General features: G+C 57.2%; 1 protein-coding gene across 1 annotated transcript in view; it reads left to right on the top strand.

Moving 5' to 3' along the window:
- Positions 1 to 21,967, top strand: part of MROH2A (maestro heat like repeat family member 2A) — a 41,393-nt gene that overhangs the window by 6,387 nt on the left and 13,039 nt on the right. The window contains exons 5-26 of the mRNA XM_016158953.2: positions 1,286 to 1,417; positions 1,644 to 1,806; positions 2,340 to 2,438; positions 3,141 to 3,292; positions 3,857 to 4,000; positions 4,392 to 4,484; positions 4,671 to 4,749; positions 4,863 to 4,976; positions 7,159 to 7,235; positions 8,117 to 8,236; positions 8,554 to 8,664; positions 9,457 to 9,604; positions 10,592 to 10,632; positions 11,044 to 11,185; positions 11,441 to 11,493; positions 11,902 to 12,009; positions 16,093 to 16,212; positions 16,841 to 16,963; positions 18,072 to 18,224; positions 19,111 to 19,233; positions 20,213 to 20,292; positions 21,811 to 21,919. Of these exons, the coding sequence (XP_016014439.2) occupies positions 1,286 to 1,417; positions 1,644 to 1,806; positions 2,340 to 2,438; positions 3,141 to 3,292; positions 3,857 to 4,000; positions 4,392 to 4,484; positions 4,671 to 4,749; positions 4,863 to 4,976; positions 7,159 to 7,235; positions 8,117 to 8,236; positions 8,554 to 8,664; positions 9,457 to 9,604; positions 10,592 to 10,632; positions 11,044 to 11,185; positions 11,441 to 11,493; positions 11,902 to 12,009; positions 16,093 to 16,212; positions 16,841 to 16,963; positions 18,072 to 18,224; positions 19,111 to 19,233; positions 20,213 to 20,292; positions 21,811 to 21,919 (2,484 nt within the window). The remainder of the gene's footprint in view (positions 1 to 1,285; positions 1,418 to 1,643; positions 1,807 to 2,339; positions 2,439 to 3,140; positions 3,293 to 3,856; positions 4,001 to 4,391; positions 4,485 to 4,670; positions 4,750 to 4,862; positions 4,977 to 7,158; positions 7,236 to 8,116; positions 8,237 to 8,553; positions 8,665 to 9,456; positions 9,605 to 10,591; positions 10,633 to 11,043; positions 11,186 to 11,440; positions 11,494 to 11,901; positions 12,010 to 16,092; positions 16,213 to 16,840; positions 16,964 to 18,071; positions 18,225 to 19,110; positions 19,234 to 20,212; positions 20,293 to 21,810; positions 21,920 to 21,967) is intronic.

Raw genomic sequence — 21,967 nt, 5'->3', positions numbered from 1 at the left:
CCTGTTCCATGCCAGTTTCCAAGTCTTGGACAGTTTCTTCTCATACGACCATAAATGTTCTCCGAAGATTCACCTCGATCCCGGAAAAGACCGATGTCGTTCCAGTTTTGCCTGGCTGTTTACACCGGTGCAGCAAGAGTGTTAATTAAGCATATAGGCTTCCTCGAGCGTAGAAGCTTCGCTTTGAAAATGTGGAGCGTGCACTCTCAGTGGGGGTGACGTTGCCCTGAAATGGGTGAAACTGGTTGTTGAGGGGCCGAAGAAAAAAAAATCTTCCTTTTGTGTGTGTGTGTGTGTGTGTGTGTGTGTAAAGCACAGACATGTATAAGGCCTAGAAACAGATACATACTGTATTTGTGATATTAAGGTTTTATGGGGGGGCGATTAAGTAAAAATAAGTCTAAGAAGGCTGTTTAGGTCTAGAGTCATCTGACTGGACGGCGAGGGCCGCACGATTCTCTCCTGTCTGGGGTTTTCGTGAGGAATCTCTGACTGGCGGTTCACGGCCTCTATCACTTGCTATACAAGACTAGGAAAGCAAGACCAACTCTCTGTACTGATGTCACTAGCAGAGTATACAAACTTAGGTGAATTCCTCTCTTCTTGAGGTCCCCACAGTGGCTAAGATCTCTGGACTATTGGGAAGTGACCCTTCTTACCACCTCGGGGAGGGAGCCAGTTTCCCAGGGGGCTTTGCAGGCAGTGGCTCACATAGAGAGTCAACCCTCGTCCCCTAAGAGTGGCTTGTCATACCCGACTGCTTGGGAGTCGTTCTCCAACTCGAATTCCCGGGCGGGGATGTGTTGCGTAACCTATTTTTGTCCTTCACCAGGTCATTTGTGACAGTGATAAGTGTTACCTGGGAATCACATCGAGTCAGAAGCACATTTTCTGGTCTCGCGTATTCCCTCACTAGGGCAAAGGGTAGGGCAAGCCACCTTCTCGGACTTTCGATTAGGCCAGTGCCAAGTTTGCGGAGGACCTCGCATGCTGACCTTTTGACACCTGCCTTGCTGAACCTGGGAGGACAGAGCGGATGTGTGGGCCCCGCTGACGGGGCCGGTTAGAGGACTCAGGAGGAGGGAAGGGGAGGCGATGGAGACGGAGGGGCCAGCGTCTGAGGCCTGGGTGATGGAGGGTGGAGGGCGCGGCCCCAGCTGGGGCGTAGAGGAAGAGGAGTGGCGAGCAGGGACCAGCAGTGGGCTGTGTGCCAGGGCGGGCCGGGGGCCTTCCTTGGCCCCGCCACCCAGGCCCGGGTCTCCCCACCACCGCACCTGCTCTGCAGATTTCCACCCAGCGCACGGTCAACATTTACGGCATCCTCCAGGAGGTCATCCAGCAGGAGGGGGAGCTGGAGGAGCGGTGTGTCCAGAGGCTGGTGGCCATCGCCTCCAAGGACATGAGGGAGATCCTGGAGGTAGCAGAGCCCTGGGCTCCATTGGGGTTTCAGCCCACTGCCAACCCTGGGCGTGGGTGTTGGTGGGCACGGCCAGGGATGCCCAAGGCCCTGTCCGTTACCTCATGGAGCAAAAACGGGTTGAACCCAAGGGAGCCCAGCAGGGCTGGAGCAGGCGTGGGGCGAGAGGGTTCTTATGACGGCCCAGCGGGTGGTGGCACCCCATGCCCCTCTCTGGTCTGCTTAGACGGAGGGCTACGTGAAGGCGGAGGTGGCCAGTGACACCCTGGTGGCTCTGTCCCGAAACCACTTCAGCTTGGTCATGTACGAGCTGCAGCACCACCTCAAGCCCCTCGACCTCACGGACGAATTCGTCATCATCACCCTGGCGAAGCTGGCCAATGGCAACGGTAGAGCGCGAACGAACCCCCGCGGCCCCGGCCTCCGGCCCCTTGGGCCGGCCCGGCGCTGCCTCCTGCTCTCCGGCGCTCCGCCCGCCTGTCCCCGCCTGCTCCCGCCGCCCAGGCCTCGCTTCGCTTCCCTTTCGCCAGCATCCCTTCTTTTCCTCTCCACGCGTCTCTCTCCGCTGCTAAGATTCTCTTTCCTGTCTCTCATTCGGTTCTGCTGTCCCGTCTCCTCCAAGTCTCTCTCTTCTCTCCCTCCCAGGCCTGCCTCTCCCGCCCGCCCTGGCCGCTGCCTCTGCCCCTCCTCGTCCTCCGTCCCTCCCTTCTTCCCCCTCTTCCTGCCTCTCTTGTCTTGTCTCCCCCCTTCGCCCGCTTCCAGCTCCCTCTTTTGACCCCACACTGACTTCCACACCATTTCCTGTGGCCCCAGAGGCTCAAAGGTGTCCCCTGGCTCTACGCCGGGAAGCGGGGAGCGGCTGGGTCGTCCTCCTCGCCCTCCGCCTGCTGACCCCGCTCCCGGCGGCCTCTCCCCACCGCAGTGTTCGAGTTCATGCCATACATGGGCATCACCCTGGCGACCATCTTCACGATGCTGAGACTCGCCAACGAAGCCAAGATGCGGCAGGTGATCTGCGCCGGTACGTCGGGGTGTCGAACAAGAGGCGGGGCCTCCACGTATTCCCAAACGTGTGCTCAGGCTGCTGCTCTGTGTGGCCTCTGTGGCCTCCGGGGGCGGGGGGGCGGGGGGACAGGCTGCGGCTTAGAGGGAGGAAGTCGTCCTCGCGCCTGGGTTTAGCTGGCTCTGTAATTAAGCACGTCTGGAGAATGCTAGAGGAGGGTGCTGGGATCCTCGCACACGGAGACAAGGCGCAGGTCTCCACGCCGGACATGGCCCGGGCGGGGCTTCCACGCTGTTTTCATCGGATCCCCTCGCCCCGGGTTCAGGCTGCGACGTGTTTCCATGGTCCCCAAGCCCGTGACACCTGACAAAAATAGGGCAAACTGTGTTTGCCACCTTCTGCTCTGGAGTCCCCAGGATGTAGGTGAAGAGTCGCATTCCAGGCCCCGCCCCTGCCCCCTGCCTGTGACTCTCAAGAGGTGCTTAACACCCCCTTGGGGGAACTTTTCATACACAGGCATATGGGGTCAAAATGAGGGGGCCGTGAGAGGCAGGAAGGACGGAGAGGGAGGGATGCGGAGGGGTTTTTCTGGGCGCCTTTAGCCATCCCAGGACCCTGCTGGCTGCAGACGCGCGTGGGTCTCTCTTCCTCCTGGAGAGGCGCCTGGGAAGCCTTTGTCCTGCTTTCTGCCCCTCTGGGCTCACCCTCTCCCTATGGTAGCCATGGAGACCTTCTGCGAGACGGTGCAGTTCTACCTGAAGCATCTGGAGGACAGTGTGTACCCCGTGATGACCGAGGACCAGTTTGCTCTGAAGCTGTTCCCAATGTACCGCTACTTTGTGACCGTGTGGTTGAGGAATCACAACCCAGAGGTGAGGCATGCCCTTCTCAGGGGCCTGCCGTCCCCAAGGCTCGCAGCTCCCCAGCCTGTGGGGTGAGCAGGGCCGAGATGCCACTGTGTCCAGCCCTGTTCCCAGACCACCAGAGAGACAGGACCCGAGCGAGGGCAGAGCTGGGAGCTCGCGATGCTCAGTGCGCTCGGGCCCTGGCACCTCAGGAAGCCGGCCTGGTGGAGGCCCCAGGCACTGCCAGGCAGGGCCGTGTTACCTGTGTGCAGGTGCTCTCTGCTCCCTGGGTGCTTTATCTGTGGGAGCTCTTTCCACGCCAGCTCCATGCTGTAGGACTGTTTCATCAATGGGAAATTGAGGCAGAGAGAGATTAAGTACCAGCCTAAGGTCACCCAAGTGACCCAGGACCCAGAACTCATGGGGACGGTCTGCCCTCCCCTCCCGGCTGTGGGGCCTTGAGTGAGGTCATGACCCTACTTCCAAGCTCCCCTCTGTCACATGTCCTTGATTCTGTAGACAGGGCTGACATCAAGGGGCCTGGCCGGGGGTCCTGGGCCGAGGAGTCCAGAGCCCCCGCTCCTGTGGTAGGTGAAGCTTGGGGTCATCAAGTCCCTGAAGCCCATGCTGAGCCTCCTGCTGCCCAACGACGACCTGCGGGAGCAGGTGTACGACTACATCCCGCTGCTACTGGCAGAGTACCAGGGCAGCCTGGAGGCCCTCTTCATCACACAGGTGCGGGCCAGGCGGGCGACGGCTCCTGCGTCCCAGGGTTCCGTGTGGGCTCGTGTACACTATAAAGCAGTTGCTCATCTGCAGATGAGATGCGGTCCCTGGCTGTAAAAGCAAGGAGAAGAAATGAGCAGCATGATGGATTTAGGGGGCCACTTGGAGATCATTCTGGCTAGAGAATGGGATTTGCTGGCAGGGGCTCTGAGAGGAAGGTGGAGAGAGCCTTGAACGGTGCAGGAATTTGCCTGGGGGTGGTCGAAACACAGAGTCAGGTTCAGCGGGTCTGGGGCACAGCCTGAGAGGCTGCATTTTTAACCAGGCTGAGTAGCAAGGGTCCAGAGTGTGACCCAGAGTTAGCAGAAAGTCACCAGCCCCGTCTGCCCTTCCATGACAGGTCCTGAGGCAGATCCTGGAAGTGTCGGTCACCACCGGCACCCCTGTCCCCCAAATGCAGCTACACACGATTTTCACAGAACTGCACGTGCAGGTGAGGCCGGCCAGCCGGGAGGGCGTGGCATCCTCCGGGCGGCTCAGCGGGAAGCTGCGGCAGGAGGGGGCGTGGCCGACGGGGGCGTGGCCGACCGGGGCGAAGCGGGGGCGGCGGAGCCCGCGTCTCGCTCCCGCGCGCCCTCCTTCCGCTGTCCGGCTGTGATGTCGCGCCCTCGCTCCCCAGGTGTGCACCAAGGCCCCCTCCCAGCAGCAGTACAGCAGCCAGAACCTGACCGAGGTGGTGCACTGCTTCATAGCCCTGGGTGAGGCTCTGCGCAGCGCGCATCGGCGACCGGGGGCGGCCGGGGTCGGGCGGAGGACCCCTCCCCTCGCTGCGGCTCAGTGGGCGCGACGACAGCGGTCCTTCCCCCTGCAGCCCGCTCCTACCCCAAAGAGCTGATGAAGTTCTTCCTCAGCCAGATGGAGATGAGCAAGGAGGCCGTCCGCGTGGGGACGCTGACCCTGATCAGGGCAGTGGTGAGCGCAGATGGTGAGCAAGGGCCGGAGGGCCGGCGGCGGCGGCCAGGGGAGGCGGCTCTCACCCAAGTCTGGACCGCTGACACTGCTGGGTGGGCCCAGGAGCCCGGGCTCTCTGCCGCTTCACATTTTCTGCCCTTGAACCTAACCAGCGCTGTGACCCACCCTTCTCACCCCTGAGTCTGAACTTTAAGCTGTTAACCTGAGTCCTAGTACTAACGTCCAAAGCTAAATCCTCGGTGAATAGAAAGCCTAGTTATGTCGCGTAGGTACAGCCCTAAAGCCTCGTGGACCCAATGCCCAACCTTAGTCTAAACTTGCCCTTGATACCAAAAGGGAAAGACGGTCCCCATCCAAGGCGCCAGCTCCAACAGCCCCTTTCTGACGAGGCGCCCCCTGCTGGCGGCACGCATACCCGCATGCTCAGGACCAGAAGAGCGTGGGTGGCCCCTGGGTGCCCTTGGGCAAGGTGCAAGCTGGGTAGCTGTCTATGAAGGACCTTCTCCTGACAGTAAACCCCTCTCTTAAAGAAATGTAAATTCAAGCAACAACGAGACCCTTTTTACCTATGAATGGGCAGAGATGATACTGGCTAGAATTTGCCTAGCCATTTTTCTGTAAAAAAAAAAAAAAATACAAAAAAACGAAAGAAGTATTTTCAGCTTTGCAGGCCGCAGGCTGGATGGAGCGACCACTCCTCGCTCTGCCGCCGCAGAGCAGAGGTGGGCATGCGCCGCAGGACTGGGCCGCGAGCTTTACAAAAAGGGGCCTCGGGCCGGGCTTGGCCTGTGGGTTTCACTTTGCTGATCCTCCGTCTAGAATAAGGAGAGACCGGCCGCTCGTACTTCCTTAACAGGGGTGTAAACTCGTAAAGAATTCTAGATGCTCGATGAAACGGCGACCACGACCTGGTCTGGGCAATCCAACTTTTTGTCGATTGTCCGAAAGAGATAATTGCCCGCAGGTAGTTGGACGCACACGTTCATGTATGGCGTTGTGCGTCGAAGCGCAGCGTCAGAAGCGATCGGAATATTTTTCTCCCGTGAATTTGTGGAATAGATGATGATATATGTCCGCACGGTTAAATATCACGTGACCATTAAGGGCGTAGTCAACCTGTACTTTCCCGTGAAAAAGCTGCCTTCCGTTCAGTGTAACAACGCCGTAGGGGACAGAGCGCATGGCGCGACCTTGCTATCTGAAAGAAATCTGTGTGCTCATCGATGCGGACGTGGGTTTACAAGGACACGCCTCCGCCATTGGGAGCGGCTGCCTTTTGTGTTACGCCCGCAACGCCCCGCCCCGTGTACTAGTTTTATATTCCGAAGCAAAGCGACGCTCCCTTTGGCGCCCGACGACCCGGCGCCCTCTACTCCTCCCTCGTTTCCTCTACTTCCGCCCGCCCCGCTGGCGCTGACTGCTGGTTACTTCCCGCCCGGCGCGCAGCATCGGCCCGAGAACCTGACTCTCGTTCTGTGCGCGCGGGACCTCTCCGGCGCCTGCTCGCGGTGGTGCTTTCTCGCCTCCCTCAGTCTCCCTCCTTCTTCAAGTGGTCGCGTCGGCCTAAGTTCTACGACCAGCAAACGCACAGCCGCGTGTCCCGTGTGCCGGGCTCTGCGCCGGCCCGTTGCTGCTCACAGCAGCTCTGTGAGGGAGGTACTGTACCTGCCCACATTTTGCGGGTAAGGAAACTGAGGCACAGAGAGGCCAAGTAATTCACCTGAGGTCGCACAGCTGGGATGGGGCCGGGGCCAGGCTTTGAACCCAGGCAGCTCGGTGCTGGAGCCCGGGCTCTCTACAGCTTTGCAGCCTCCGTGTGCCTACTGTGTGCCTAGCACTGTGTGCCCAGCTGAGGGGACTAAAGAGCTTTTAGGTGGAGACCCCACTTTTCAAGGAGAGTCCAACTGGGTCCGAAAGGGACACATGGAGCAGAGGCAGAGGGAGAGAAGCTGTAAACATATTGCCCCTCCCCCCCACTCCCAGGCAGGGCCGGGGTGGGGCGGGTATGGAGAGAGCGGGCAGGCTTTGGAGGGCAGTGTCCGCCCCTGTGGGCGGTGCTGAGTCAGGGGCTCCCAGGAGCCCGCGACCTGGACGAGCCACCGAGGAAGGCGTACTTGGAGGCCCGCAGCTCCGGGCATCCCATCAGAGCCCAGCCACGAGGCCGGCGGCCCTCCAGGGGGGTTTTCCTCTTTCAGAGCCCAGAATGACTGCCAGGACCATCTACCTGGCCATCCGGGTCGTCAAGAACACTCTGTCAGACACCCGCTCCAAGGTAACAGGGCCGTGGCCCCGCGGGGAAGGCACTCCGGGCCCCCTGCCAGGGAAGCAGAGGGAAGCTGGCAGGTGGCCTCCCATCGGAGTGGCCTTCGCTCCTCTCCAGCTGTGCGGGCGGAGGCCGGCCTCCTCACGTATGGCCTCTTGTTGGAAAAGCTGGCTTCCCGCCACCACGGAGCAGGGCTGGCAGAGAGCGAGGCCCCGGGACGCCGTGCCCACCCTCAGCGAAGGGTTGCGGGTAGAGTCCTAGACACAGGACAGGCCTAGCCCATCCAGCTTCAGCCAGAGCCGCTCCACTGCCCAGGGCTTCTATAAAGATCTTTATCGTGCATGGACGAAGCCGCTGAGGGATACACCTCCGCCTTCCAAATAAAGCCACCGGCCACCTCGGAGCCTAGCCTCAGTTCTGGCTGGGGGGCCCTGGGGCTGCTGCATGTCCCCCGGAGGGGGAGGTCTGGGGTGGGAGTGTCTGCACGAAGCAGGGAGAGAATGAGGGCTTGGGCTGGAGATTCAGACGGAGCCGTCCTCAGTACCTGAGGCTGCGAAGGGAGGAGAGAATAGCGTTGTCCTGTGCTGTTCCCACGGGGAGCCCCCAGGAGAAGAGTCAGGCTGTCCTCTGAGCAAGAAGGGGTACATGCCGTGTCTCTGAGTGGCTCAGACGAGGCCCCTGGGCGAGCACGCTGCAGAGTGGGACCCTCTGGATGAGACACGGGGTGGTGGACACAGTGGGCAATAGCCAGGTGGCCCCCGGGGCCTCTTCCAGCCCAGAGCACCCCCAGTTCCGGATGTCTCACGTCGCAGGATTGGGTGTTAGATGCCAAGCCTCCCGCCCGGGAGCCCGCCCCAAACCCCAGCATGTCCGCCGCCCTGTCCCCTCAGGTGAGGATGGCTATTCTCCGCATCATCGGCCAGCTGGCTCTGTCTGGCTTCCAGGACAAGATCAAAGGCTGGGGCCTGAAGTACGTGTCCGTGCAGCTGACCCTGTCCACCTACAAGCTGGTGAGTGGCCTGACGTGGAGCAGACGGACCTCGGAACGGGTTTGCAAAGCGCTGAAGAAGGAGTGTGCCCGAGCTTGAGCGGCACGCACGTGTGCTCGCGGCACAAGCACTTAGCCGCACGGGGCACCGTGGGGGAGGGTGGGCGCGGCCGCACGGGCAGGGGGTCTAGAAAGCACGGAGCCGTGTGCACAGCTCTGAGCAGCCCCGAGACCCAGTATCCGGGCGTCGAGCCCGATGGCGGTGAGGAGACCACGCCCAAGACCGTGGCAAGCCCCTTGCCAGCCCATGAGCAGGGAGCCCTCGGTTCTGCCTTCCAGACAAATCGCCGAGAAAGCTTTTATCAGAGGGACCTGGAGGAGAAGATGGTCCACAAGGTCACCATGGACACTGTGAGGATCATCACCTCCTCCATCAGCGGCATGACCAACGTGAGTGCGCCCCGCCCACCGGGCTGGCATGCTGCAGCTGGTGGCTCCTGCCGTCTGCACTGCCCCGGCCGGGGGCCTGGTGCACGTCCCGAGTTCTTCTCCCATTTCCACGGCCTCGGGTGCGGAGTCGCCTGAGCTCTCATCCTTCAGGACCCGGTTCCCTGACGGGGAGCCAGAGCCCCCAGATGCGAGCGCAGTGCCCGGCACACACTAGGCCTTGATACGTATCCGTGGACTCGTGGCCCGAAGGGCGTTTGTTACCTCACAGCCCCTTCCGTCCTGACACGTGTGCGTTTGTGTGTAAAGAAACGACTTTAGGGGTTGAATTCCAGGAACATTCGGTTAGTTCCTGCAATGAGAAAGACGTGAGACGGCACCCCAGAGGGCTCAGGGTGACCCCAAGGAGTTCACGGGCTTAAGGGGAAACAAATGTGTGAAATTTCAATTGCAACACACCGTGACCCGGCAATAAGATAGGAAACACTTACCACGGCAGCTCAAGGAGAACACATATCATTGTCCATTAAGTGTGTCCATAGGCCCCTGTCCAATTTCTGTTATCTTAATAACAGAAATAATGAGAAGCGTAGTGATCGCTGCTGACTCCCTCAGCTCTGTCGGGTGGGTACCACTTAGATGGCCCCAGGGTTGGCGGCAGAGCCAGTCAGGGTGGAGGCTGTCGGCAGCAGGGGTCGGGGAGCCTGGTTCTGGAGGACCGAGGTGAGGCCCACACTGTGGGGCCTCGCGCGGCCGTGGGACGCCCCAGCCATTCCTGGCTCCGCCCTCCCGCAGGAGTTCTGGGTGAGGCTCCTGTGCTACATCATGGAGACCGATTACACGGAAGCCTTGACCCCCATCTGCGTCAGCCTCACGAACCTGGCGGAGCGGCAGCTGCACGCCCACGAGCTGGAGGCCGGCATGGCCAGCAAGCCCAAGCACGGTGGGCAGCGCCCCGGTGCCGGCCTGGGGGACTGGGCAGGTGCGGGCTGTTTCTCGCCTCCAGGGAGCGTCCCGGCGACCGGACAGGCAGGCCAAGGCCGGCCCTCGTCACGTCTGAGGAGGGGTTAACATCGGGCGAACTTCCTCCGGAAGCTCGGTCCTGCCCTCACGGCCCGGGCCCAGAGCCACGGGCCCGGACCCTGCCCCGCAGAGGTCCTGGCCTAGCCTCTCCCTGGGGGTGCCCTCTCTGGGCTTCTGTGAACCAGCTGGAAGAACTGTAGACGTCCCAGCAAAGTCCTCCGTGAACCGCCCCGTCGCGGTCCCCTGGAATGAGCAGGGTTAACATCAAGCTCTCAGAAAAGTGGTTCGGCCCACCTGTGCATGGAGCGACACTGTTGCAGGGGGGCTTCTCTCACGGGTCGCCGTGGTGGGCCGGGGCCTTCGCCGGATGGGTGTGGCAGGTGATTTCAGGAGCCCTTTAGGACCCAGGGACAGACAGCAAAGGGTGGAGCAAAGAGCCAGGCCACCCCTGAGGTCTTCTCCTGTCCCTCCCCACCACCTGCAACATCTCAGCGGGCCTGGCCCTCCCTTGCCCACTGGTCCAAGCCTCGTGTTTGCTCTGACGGACTCGCTGACTCCCAGAGCCTCCCTTTGGGGCGGAGGTGACGGAGAGTGCGGGACAGGGGCCTGACAGTAACGCCGAGGTTCCTGGGAGGAAGCAGACTCTCTCGTGGCAGAGGGGGCAGATCCTGAAAAAATAGCATCGCATTCTCCCCTGGGCGTAGCAGGGTTCTCCATTCTTCCCAGGGTAAGCCAATTAAAATGATGTTCTTTATGAGCATCCCCTGCGCTGACCCACTCTCCACCGCGGGGACAGTGAGATGGTGTCGGGGAAGCGCCTTCCAGGGCAGAGCCCCCTGGGGGACCCGAGGGCGCATCCCGGTTTGGGCCAGGTGCTCAGTGCGGGTTAAACCTCCTTCTTCCTCAGTGGACCTGCCGGCACCGCAGAAGCTGCTCGCCCGTCTCCTGGTGAGTGGCTCCCCGGGGCTGCGCCTCGGCCTTGCTGAGGCCACGTCCTGTGGCGCTTCTCCTTTGAGCTCCTAGTTCCCAGAGCCCCGAGAGGGACGAAGGAGCCGGATGCTGGGCACGACAGGGCTCTCCCGGTCCCTGGCGTCCCTCTCTGGGAAACGCGCCAGGGACAGCGTGCTTGGACATGCCCTCAGATGCCCGTGCTCGGCCTTTGAGCAGCCTCGAAGCATCCCCAGGACAGTGGGCCGACGTCCTCCTCTTGGTGTGGACTCTGGACGCGAGTCCACGGTCCATGGAAGCCCGGGGTGGGGAGGGGCCCCGCGATCTTGTCTCTCCTCTCCTTTCTGGGAGCGAGGTGCCCGGGGCTGCCCAGCCCAGGCAGAACCCCGCTGCAGGCTTGGTGCCCTCCAGGTGCTGATGTCGACCCCCTACAAGGGGGAGGGCCGTGGGATAGCCATGCTCAACCTCCTGAGCACCCTGAGCCACAGCATCGCGCCCGCCATGGCTGACATGTGGGAGCTGGAGATTCCCCTGCTGATCAAGTACCTGGAAGGTGAGGCGGCCAGGCGGCCACCCGGAGCCAACCGCCCTCTCGGTGTACAGGCTGGGGTGCGAATCCCATGGCTTGAACAGCAGGAGCTGAGGTTCCAGGCGGATCAGCACAGCCTGTGCGGGTCCTTGGCAAGGTGGGGAGGGAGGTGCAGGGTGTGGCGAGCCGGTCCGTGGAGGGCTTCCAGGCCCGGGCTAACAGGGTGCCCCCGGAGGATGCGGCAGAAGACGCTGGCAGGTGCGACCCTTCTTTCTGCAGAGCATACCGAGTTTACCTGGAATCAGAAGACCTGGGAGGACAAGCTGATTCAGGTAAAGAGGCGACTCAGCCCGACGAGGCCAAGGTGGGGAGAGCAACTGGGGGGTTGGCCGGTGGGCAGTTTGGGGGCCCCTAGAGGACACGTTCATTTTCCTTCTGTCAGAGGACTCGGGGGGTGCCAAGCATGTCCACAGCTTTATCTACCAGCAGGGGAAAACTGAGGGCCTTCCACTCACTCAGGAAATCAGCACGGGGGTGACACCCCCACATGCCCCTGAGCCCCAGCTGTCTCCCAGATGCACCGGCCCTTAGCACTGGCCATTAGCCGAACATTAGCACTGGATCCGGGCTTTATGGGTTGGGGGATCCAGAGGATGGATGGGGAAGGAGGCCAGAGAGGACGGGTCACTACTCAAGGTCACCCGGCCCTCCTGGAGCACCAACGTCTCCTGCCTCTCCAGTTTCTGAGAAACTCGCTCAAGAAGACACGGGGTTCCAACTGGAGCCTGCGTCTGAGCAAAGAGCTGAACAACCAGATTGAGAGCTTCGACAGCCCTTCTCTGGAGAAGGTCGGTCCCCATAGTGGCAGGGCAGGGCAGCGCTAGCAGGGCAGGGGACAAAGGGGGCGTCGGAGTGCACGGGGCCACACCGTGTGTTAGGCAGAGCGGATGCGCCTGGGAGGAGGGGGCGGGGGTCCAGACCGGGGAGTTTTATCTTTTTATTTAATTCGTTTCTCTTTAAGCAGCTGCTTTGCCGAAGCTGGGGGTCTCTTCTCCAGCCGTCGGCTTGCCCAGCCTCCTCACTTCACTCTCCGCCTGGCAGGTTGTCTCACTGCAGAGCCCAAAAGGCAAGGGTTGAGACGTCTGAACAGATTTTTGGCAAATAGTGAAAACGGCAAGAATGGCACTGAACCGTGGAATGCTGCAGGGGTCGCCCGGTTCTAGCTCAGTGGTAAAAAAAAAAAAAAAAAAAAAAGATAAAGCTTGGAGGAGGAAAAAGAAAGAGCGGGCAACCTGGGGTAGACGCTGGACTCCCAGCCGTCCCCACCCCCACCTGACAGACTGCCGGGTATGGTTTCTGACCCCTGACTCATCCAGATACTGGCCCACAACCACATCTATCTATTTCAGCACGAAAAGGTATCTATAAAACCGTAAACGTTGTCGCAAGAAATCGGAGGTCTCGATCAGTGGAAAGCATCCCATATTCATGGATCGGAAGGCAACAGAGCTGAGATGACGACGCTCTCCCAATTTGTCTGTGGATTCAACATGACCCGTCTCAGAATTCCAGCTGGACTTTTTTTTTTTTCTCCGCAAGGTCGATAAGCTGATCTTAAAATTCACCAGGAAATGCAAGGGGTCCAGAATAGCCAACATAATTATGATAAAAAAGAACAAAGTTGGAGGACTCCGACTTTTCAGTTTCAGTTTCGAGACTGGCGTAAGAGTCGGCGTAGAGGTTGATGGGGTAGAATCGAGAGCCCAGCAGTAAACCCCACATTTACTGTCAACGGGTTTTTGACAAAGGTGCCAAGACAGTTCAATGAGGAAAGGATAGTCTTTTCAACAAATGGTTCTGGGACAACTGCACACACCCTGAAAAAAAAAAAAAATGAGGTTGGACACCGTCCTCACACCACACGCAAAAATTATCTCGAAACAGATCATAGATGCACATATGAAAGCTAAAAGCCGACAACTCTTAGAAGAAAACCCAGGTGTAAATCTTCATGACCTTGGCTTGGGCCACGCCTTTTTAGATGTGGCGCCCAAACACACGAATGATAAAAGGAAAAATAGATCAATTAAACATCGTCAAAACTAAAAACTCTCATGCTGAAAACAGTACCGTCAAGAAAATGAAAAGATACCCATCAAAACGAGAGAAAAATATTCGCAAAGTGAGTCCCCGATCAGAGACTTTATGTATCCAGGATATACAAAGAACTCTTATGGCTCAATAACAAAGACAAATAAGACAGTTAAAATGGGCAAAGGATCTGAATAGACAGTTCTTCGAATAAGACACACAAATGGCAAGGAAATGACATGAAAAGACATTCGTGATCGTTACCATTAGGGAAATGCAAATCAAAACCACCATGAGAAACCACTCCAAATACACAAAGATGGCTATAATAAAAAAGGCGCATAATGACAAGCGTTGGCAAGAATACAGAGACGTTCGAACCCTCATATATTGCTGGTGTGAATGTAAAATGGTGCAGCAGCTTTGAAAAACAGTTGGGCACTTCCTCAAAATGTTAAGTGTAGAGTTAACGTATGACCCAGCCATCCCACTCCTAGTTACAAGTGCCCAGGAGAAATGGAATCACACATCCACACAAAAACTTGCACATGAATGTTCGTAGCAGCATTACTTACTTTTATGGTCCCGAAGTGGAGACAACTCAAATGTCCACCCACGGATGAGTGGAGAAGCACAATGTGGCTTATCCGTACAGTGGACTAGTCTTCAGCCACGACAGGAATGAAGTGCTGATATACGGGACAGAGACGATGGCCTTGGAAACGTTACGCGAAGCGAAAGAAGCCAGAGGCAAAGGAACACAAAAGGGCACGTGTTATACGACTTTATTGACTTGAAATGTCCCTAATGGGCATCTCCGTGAAGATGGAGTGTGGGTTCACTGCCAGCGGGTCCGGGGTTCCTTTCCGGGGTGATGAAAGTGTTCCTGAATGACAGCGTGATGACGGTTGCATCATTCTGTGAATACGCCATTGTATCTGTAAACTTTAAATGGGTTAATTTTGTGGTACGTAAATTATACTTCAATAAAGATGTTTTTAAAAAAGGTTTTTACAGGGGTCAGCCAAAAAATTTGTGTTTGTTCAAATATACTTCCTTTATAGATGAGAATGTAAAAATCGCAAAGAGTAAATTATATCTTACAGATATCTTCTGTAGCTAAATGCTATAGATTTGCAGGTATAACCTCTTATCAGATATCAACTTAAGACCAGATGTCCATTTGAAAGAAAGTTGTGTATGGTATTTAATAAGCTAATGCATACAATTTAACCATATTATGATAACTCGCTCAGCTTAAGGGAGTGAATAAATAGGATTTTGGGGGCTCAGATAACTTTAAAGACACAACTGGATACGGCGGTTTAAGGAACTTTATCAAGACCCTTCCAAGCTCTTCATTGCTCGACTGGCTTCCTCCAGGTGGGAACAAGAAGATGACCAGGAGCCTCCAGACTTACAACCCCATTAGATGGAGCCAGTCTCATTCCAAAATTAATATGCAGAAGTCGTTTTCCTCCTATGTACAAATAAAACAAGAGTATCGCATAATGAAAACAAATCTTGTTCCAAGGGGCAATGTAATGTAAAATATACAATCGATATATGTCCAGTTGTAAAACACTGAATATATGAAATAATGTGAAACCAACGTGAACACACAAAATTATAAGGAGAGGCAAGGAAGCTGAAGGAAGCCCCAGTAAAATAGTCACCATCTCTCGTTCGTAAATAGGAAGTCTCAATGTGGTAAAGGTGTTTATAGCGCTCAAATTAATCTGGAAGTAAATTACTTACTGCCAATTGAATTCCCAAAAGGAGCTGTTGTTTTGTGTGTGTGTGGAAATTTGACAATTTTATGGAATTTCACAAGATTATTTCCAAGTTCACCTGAATGAAAAAAATGTCAGAGAATAGCTAAGAATATATTAAAAATGAAGCATAGTAAGGAAGTATTTGCCGCCTCAGAAAAGTCAAAGATTTAAGTATACAAAACAAGACTGTGGAATAATCAGAAGAATATAGTGATGAATATTTTTAGGATCTTAACATGGAATATGCCTTCACATGCATGAAAAGGAACAAGAAAGACAAAGGAAAAGAAAGACACTTTCTTGATGAAAATAAAAATTTCTCGTGTGACAAAGCAAAATGGCTAAGAAAAAAAATCGAAAGGGAAATGAGACATTGGGAAAATATACTACTGAGAGCCATCTGGCAGCGAAGTCTCCTGACACGGGATCGTTAAGGGATGAACCTCAGATTGTGCTTGATTTTAAATCCTGACTCTATCACTTCCTGTTGCTTTCTCCTCTCTAAATAAAACAATCAGAATTACCCTCGAGAGTTGTTGCGTGGGTTAAATGAAATAATGTGTGTGTTCTATTATCTTTCCAAATATACGCACAAAGTTCTTACAAATGAGAAATAAAATAGGAGAAATAATCCAACAGAAAATGGGGGAAGGATATAGACAGAAATTCAAAGAATGGATCATGAAAATATGCGAAGACGACTGACATGACCAATAAAGAAACAAATGAAAATGCGATTGTCCCACCTCTCACTGGCGATGTCTTCTGTGAGAGAGAACATGGGAAAATAGGTGCTTTTAGATTTTTTGGTAGGAGTGTAAATTGGTTCAACTTATATAGGAGAGAAATCTGGCCCTCACTATTCATAATATGCTTGCCCTCACACAGTCCAGTCTCTCTAGAATAATCTGAACATTTCTTTCAAAAAATACACAAGATGCAGAGATATCTGCACATTAAAAAAAAAAAAAAACTGAAGAAATAGTATGCATCACACTGCCCAAGCAGCAACCCCGGGAGGCGCAGCAGGGAGGCCTGAAGCCCCTTCGTCCTCTGCCTCTCTAGGGCTTCCTGTACAGGGCCCTGGGCTTCACCTTGGCCACGGGCCTGGAGGCCGACAAGGTGGAGGTGCTGCTGCTGGAGCTGCTGTACAAGACGGACTACGGCAACGACTTCGACCGGGAGGTCAGGGTGCCCCGCAGCCCCCTCCTTCTGCCAGGGCCCTCCGGACCCTCAGGGGATAGGGCGTGTGCGTGCATGTGTGTGCCCGTGTGCGCATGCCTGTGTGCGCACATGCATATGTGTGCCTATGAGTGTGTATATATGTGTGTGTACATGCATGCACACGTGCATGTGTGTGCCTGTGCACGTGTGCATGCATGAATGTGTGAGTGCCTGCATGTGTGTACATGCTTGTGTGTAGGTGTGTGCATGTGTGTGCATGCCTGCATGTCTGTGTGTGCATGCCTGCATGTGTATATGTGTGTAGGTGCATGCGCGCAGCCGTGTGTGTATATGTGTATGTGTGTAGGTGAATGCATGTGTGTGTACTTGGGTGTGTCATGCACTGTGTGCCGTGCATGTATACACTCCCGCACGTAGATGCATGCATGTGTGTGCATCCAGGCTGTTGGAAGTCACTCTGCATGTCTGTGCGTGCATGTGTGTATACATGCGCTGTGCATGCCTGCATGTGTGCAGGCACGTGTGTGCGTGTGAACTTGTTTGCGTGTGCGTGCATACTCGTGAATGGGGGGCTCCCGCTCTGCCCCCTGCCCGCCCCCTCACCCCTGCTGGCTGGGTCTCCCCGCAGGGCGTGATTCTGTGCTTCGGCCTGTGCGCCCGGGGCCAGGTCAAGACGGTGCTGAACGTGCTCCATGACTTTGAGGAGAGGATCCAGGAGTCGGAGCAGTCCTGGCAGATCGGCGCTTGGCGGGTAGGTCCGCCTCGCCCCACGACCAGGTCTCCCGGGGCTGATTAGAGCCACGGCACCCTCAGCACCCAACCAAGGTTCTCACAGTAAGAGATCCCGCTCCGTGTCTCCTTCTGCCAAAATGACTGCGATCCGGAGGCCGCCTCCAACCGAGCCTTTGTGGGCGGGTCATGTGAAGAACGTGGGGAGGATCTTTCCAAGTCCCATCTTGCAGAGGAGGCCTAGCCACTCACGATGCTGCCTGGGAAGGCAGAGTCCCAGGCCTCACCCAGACCCACCGGACCGGAAGGAGCTGCAGGCGATTTCCACGTGTTAGGAGCTCTGCCTTGGCAAATCAGTGGGGCTGGGCTGGAGCGGCTGAAATGCCCACTGCCGTGTAGACGAGAGCACAGAAGCTTGTTTGGTGGTGAAACCAGGAGTTGGACCCAGGTGGCCCATGGCTGGCCTCTGGCCCAACTTCCTGCCACAGGGCACAGTGCCACAGGCTGGCCGAGCCCCCAGTGGGCAACCATCTGAACTCAGGGACGCCTTAAGCTTTGACCTTGACCTTGGGCCCTTGCCCTGGCAGTCCAGCAGTTTGGACGGGAAGAATTCAGGGCGTCCCAGGCTTCTACCCCAGCTTCTCCACGGAGCGGGACCTGAGACCTGGATTTCTCCTCATGGCCCTGGCAGGGCTTGGGTGCCCCACCTTTCGTATTGCGTTTGACACCCCCCAACACCTCCTCCCAGGAGGGTCCCCAGAATCGTGAGAGCCCCTGGCCCAGCACAGGTGCCTGTCAGGCGGAGGCATGAAGGGAGGACGGCCCAGCCTCTGTGTAGGGCTGTCCACTAAACACCTGCTCACACCAGCAGGTGGTCCTGGCCTTGGTCTGACTTGCTCACTGCTTTGCACCCAGGGCCTGGCATATCGTAGGTGCTCAGTACAGAAGTGTTGAATGAATGAGTAAATAAGGGACTATTTCGGGCACCTTTATCCGGCTCAACAGCTCTTTCGGTCTCCTGACCAGAGACTGTCCGCACACGGCCGGGGCAGAGCCTGCTGCCGCCCAGGGGGCAAGTGGAGCGGATGGCCCCTACCCAGTGCTCCGCCCCCTTCTCGCTGTCCTTGCAGAAGGACCATCCCTGGAGGCGAGAGACGGTGAAGGGCGCGCTCATGGTGATGTACAGCTGCGTGGCCTCACACTGCCACCCGCAGATGCTCCTCACCCATGCGGACAACCCCATCGCCTCCAAGATCATTCACCACTACACCAGCAGCTGCCAGGTAACCCCGGGACGCCACACGCCTGCACCCGGTGCCTGGGGGCTGCCCGCCTCGATCCGGGCTGTTGGGGAAGCCGGGAGTCGGACTTAGGCAGCCCATGGCTCGTGGAGAGACATCCGGAGTCCCGCCCGACCGCCGGCCGGCACGGGGAGCCCGCAGCTCCTACGCGACCACTCTCCGCTGCGGGGGGTGGGGGTGCGGGTGGGGTAGGGGGGCCCCTTCTCCAAGTGCTGGGAGGAGTGTGTCCCCAGAAGTCACGGGATGAGCCCCCTCATTCCAGCCCCTTTCCCTCCCTCTTCCCTCACTCCTCCCCCCACCCCACCCCCTCGGCCACCTGACTAAAAGCTTTCTCATAAGGGACAAGGCGGGGTGTCTTCAGAAACGCGAAGAGACTAGCAAGGTGGAGAACACTCAGAGAACAAAGCCAACATCATTTTATCATTGTTGTTGTTTAAGTTGTGATAAAAACACACGTAAAACGTTTAGTTACCATGACCACTTTTACGTGGCGTTACGTACGTTCACGCGGTCGCGTGACCATCACCGTCATCCACCGTCAGGACTCCTCATATTGTCACCTAAAACTCTGCGTCCATCGAGCAACTGCCCCTCCCCACTCAGGCACAGTGTGGGGGTCCAGGGCGGGCGGCGTCTTCCACGGAGCATCGGAGCCTGACCCCCGTCCGGGACATGTGACCGATGCTCTGTCCGGTGGCTGAAAGACAGAATGAGGCTGAGGCCTCTCCGAGCGCCCGCAACCCTGACTCTTCCTCAGCACGAGGAAGGGAGGGGTGTCCGTGCCCGTAGCGCCGTGGGGGCTGGGAACCTGGGCTGTGACTCAGGACCCTGAGGATCACTCCTTCTCCCCGTCTTGGTCTGGACGCAGGACATCTGCCTCAAAATGGCCTTCATGAAGAGTGTGGCGCAGGTCACCAGTGCCATCAAAAACGTCAAGGACCTGGAAGACTTTCAATTTGGCCAAAAGACGACTCTTACTGCCATTGTAACGGTAAGCCGGGGGGGCGGAGTGGTTTCTCTGCCGGGAGGTTTTGGGGTCTAACTCTGCTGACTGGCTTCCACCTTGTCAGAGGTCTCAGAGTCCCCGAGGGCATCTGAGAGGCCAGGGGGCTCCAGGGGGCTCCGAAGCCCTTTCTGTCTGAGTTCTGCTCTGATCCAACTGCAGGAGTTCTGGGTACGATATTCTTGTAGCTGATAAAAGATACCACGGGCAGGAGACAGGCGGGCTCCATGGTGCCCCCGAGGCGGCTGGCTCAGGGCTGGGAGACAGAGGTCCATGGGGTCAGTCCCGCTGTGGCCCTGTGCTGCTCCCGGCCTAGTGGGTAGGCCTCTGCTGCAGGCTGTTTTAATTGAGAGCTGTGTGCGCACAGAACTTTGGTGAAATCTAGAAAATGTCAACTGCCCAAAGGCAAGAAGCAGCGACGGGCTGATGGAGTTTGTGGGACAGCTCCTGTCCCTGTCCCCGGACTTGTCCAGTCCCTCACGATCCCGACGCCCTGGAGACTGCTCCGGCTGAGCCGGAAGCAGTTCTGGAGGCAAGTGAAATGTGGGTGGAACAGGAGGCCCGGAGAAGGAAAGGAACATTCCATCTGGGTCCCGCTCCGGGCCGAGGGCTGTATGCATGTAATTTCATGCCGGCCTGGCACGGCTCCGTGAAATGGGCCACCACGTCCTCGTTCTACACGCCAGGGGACTTGGGCTCAGGCCGGGGAGCGGTTTGCCCAGGGACGCCCATGGGGAGGCCAGCCTGCGGGAGGAGCGGCAGCCCATCTGGAGCCCACGCTTCCCCGGGTTCTGCTGCCTCCCCGAGAATGTCAAAGGCCGAGTGATCCTAAAAACGTCAGGTCTTCCTGGCACCCACCCCGGGGAACGCTGCCACCAGCAGAGTCACTGTGGGTCAAGGCTCCCTCTGCTGCCTGGACCGGGGCGCCGGGGGGCCTGGCCGCTCACTGTCCCGCTGTGTCCCGCAGGCCATCATCAAGGCGGAACCAGCCGACACCCTGGTTTCCCCCGTGCGGGCCATGGCGATGGACGCCCTCTCGCACCTGAGGTGAGCTGGGCCCCTTCCCGTGCCCCGGGCACGTCCCCTGGGGAAAGGCGGAGGCTGAGAGCAGCCCCGGGTGCTCCTTAGGAGGCCACCCCTGTAGCAGGGGCTCAGGCAGCTCCCGGCTCAACTGGCCGTCAGAAGACAGGGATCTGCTTCCGCCAGCTCTTTTCCATAAACCTCAACAACATTGCAAGCTGGGCTCTTCTTTTCGGAGTGGGACATGGCTGGCAGCAGGGCGGGCTCTTCTTTAGCCCACTAGGCGGTATTAAGAGCAAGAAATCGTACAGTGAAACCGAATAGAATGGCAGGGAGACGGTGTGGGCTCAGTCAAGGAATTTATCCATCGACATGGTATTACTACGGTTAACACAAGGATGAGTAATTATAATGGAAGCAACAGGCTGCCTGAGATCACCTCCCTGGAACTGTCCATCCACTGTGCATGCGTTTGTAAAGTTTGTGTTCGAAATGGTGGGGTTGTCTCTAGAAACTCTTCACCAGCATGGGCAGGGGCACCATTTAAGCCCGTAGCAGAACTGCTTGTTGCTTTAAGGGGCAGCACACGGCCAGTCAATTTCACACACATCCCTTCGGGGCCTGGGAGAGACGGCGGACAGGTTAACACGTGCGCAGGGACCCGGGGATCAGAGCTGAGTGTTTGGGTGAACGACAGACAAATCTAAGACCGGAAGCAGGGGGCCGTGAACGAGATGCAATTTGGTCACTAGATCGGGGCCTTTAAGAGGGAGTTGGCCAAAGGAGTTGGACTTCCGACCGGGGTTGAAACAAAACAGCTGGGTTTGGGCAGGAGCTGGAAGCTCCCAGCGGGACAGAACCCCTTCGGGGGGCAAGAGTTTAAATGGGATGGTGGCTCCCAATTCCGGAGGCACAATAGAGTCAACACTCTCAATAAGGACCTGTGGAGCCTGACTTGGCCCTGGGGGGCCCTTATCAGCTCTCTCCAGGTAATTCTAATATGCATCTCAGCTTGAGAACTCTTGATTAAGGGATAGAAGGAGAATGAGCTACATGCCTTAAGCAGCTACCTGCTACCCTTGAGTGTTTATTAAAACAGAGATGGCTGGGCCCCACACCCCAGTTTTTGATTCAGTAGCTCTGAGGTGGGACCATAGCATTTGCATTTCTAAGAAGCTCCAAGGTGGTGGTGCTGCTGCTGGTCCAGGTATGTACTTGACCCCTGGGCCAGCACCAGCCTGGGAGGCAGAGTCCCCCGCGGTTAGGGAGGAGCAGCGGAACACTTCTGAGCAGGAGAGGGACAGGGTTAGAGCAGCCACAGGAGGAGAGGTGGTTTTGGACCCCTGAGGCTCACCCTCAGTCACCGGCAGTCCCTGGACTCTGATGGCTGGGCGGAGACGGACTCCCTGGGGAGGGGCGCGAGCCTGAACCTCCGACCAGGGAAGCTGGCCTCCGCCTTGCTCTGTGACAAGCCTCTGCAGCCCGGACGGGGCAGGGTCTCAACCCTCCACTGACCATTCCTCTCGTCCCTTCTCCTTTCCCTAGCAAAGTGAAGCCTTTCTACTCCGCAGAGGAAAACAATGAGCTGATGGACATCAGTATACATTCTTTAATTTCTCTCCAACCCCCAGGAGAGGACAATGAGTCCATCAAGGTAGGTTGTTCTGGGCCTCCTCGTTTTCCGGGTCAGGACTCGAAAGTT

Source organism: Rousettus aegyptiacus, unplaced genomic scaffold, assembly GCF_014176215.1.
Source record: "Rousettus aegyptiacus isolate mRouAeg1 unplaced genomic scaffold, mRouAeg1.p scaffold_m13_p_2, whole genome shotgun sequence".
NCBI classification, from domain to species: domain Eukaryota; kingdom Metazoa; phylum Chordata; class Mammalia; order Chiroptera; family Pteropodidae; genus Rousettus; species Rousettus aegyptiacus.
This window is presented reverse-complemented; position numbering and strand designations above follow the sequence as displayed.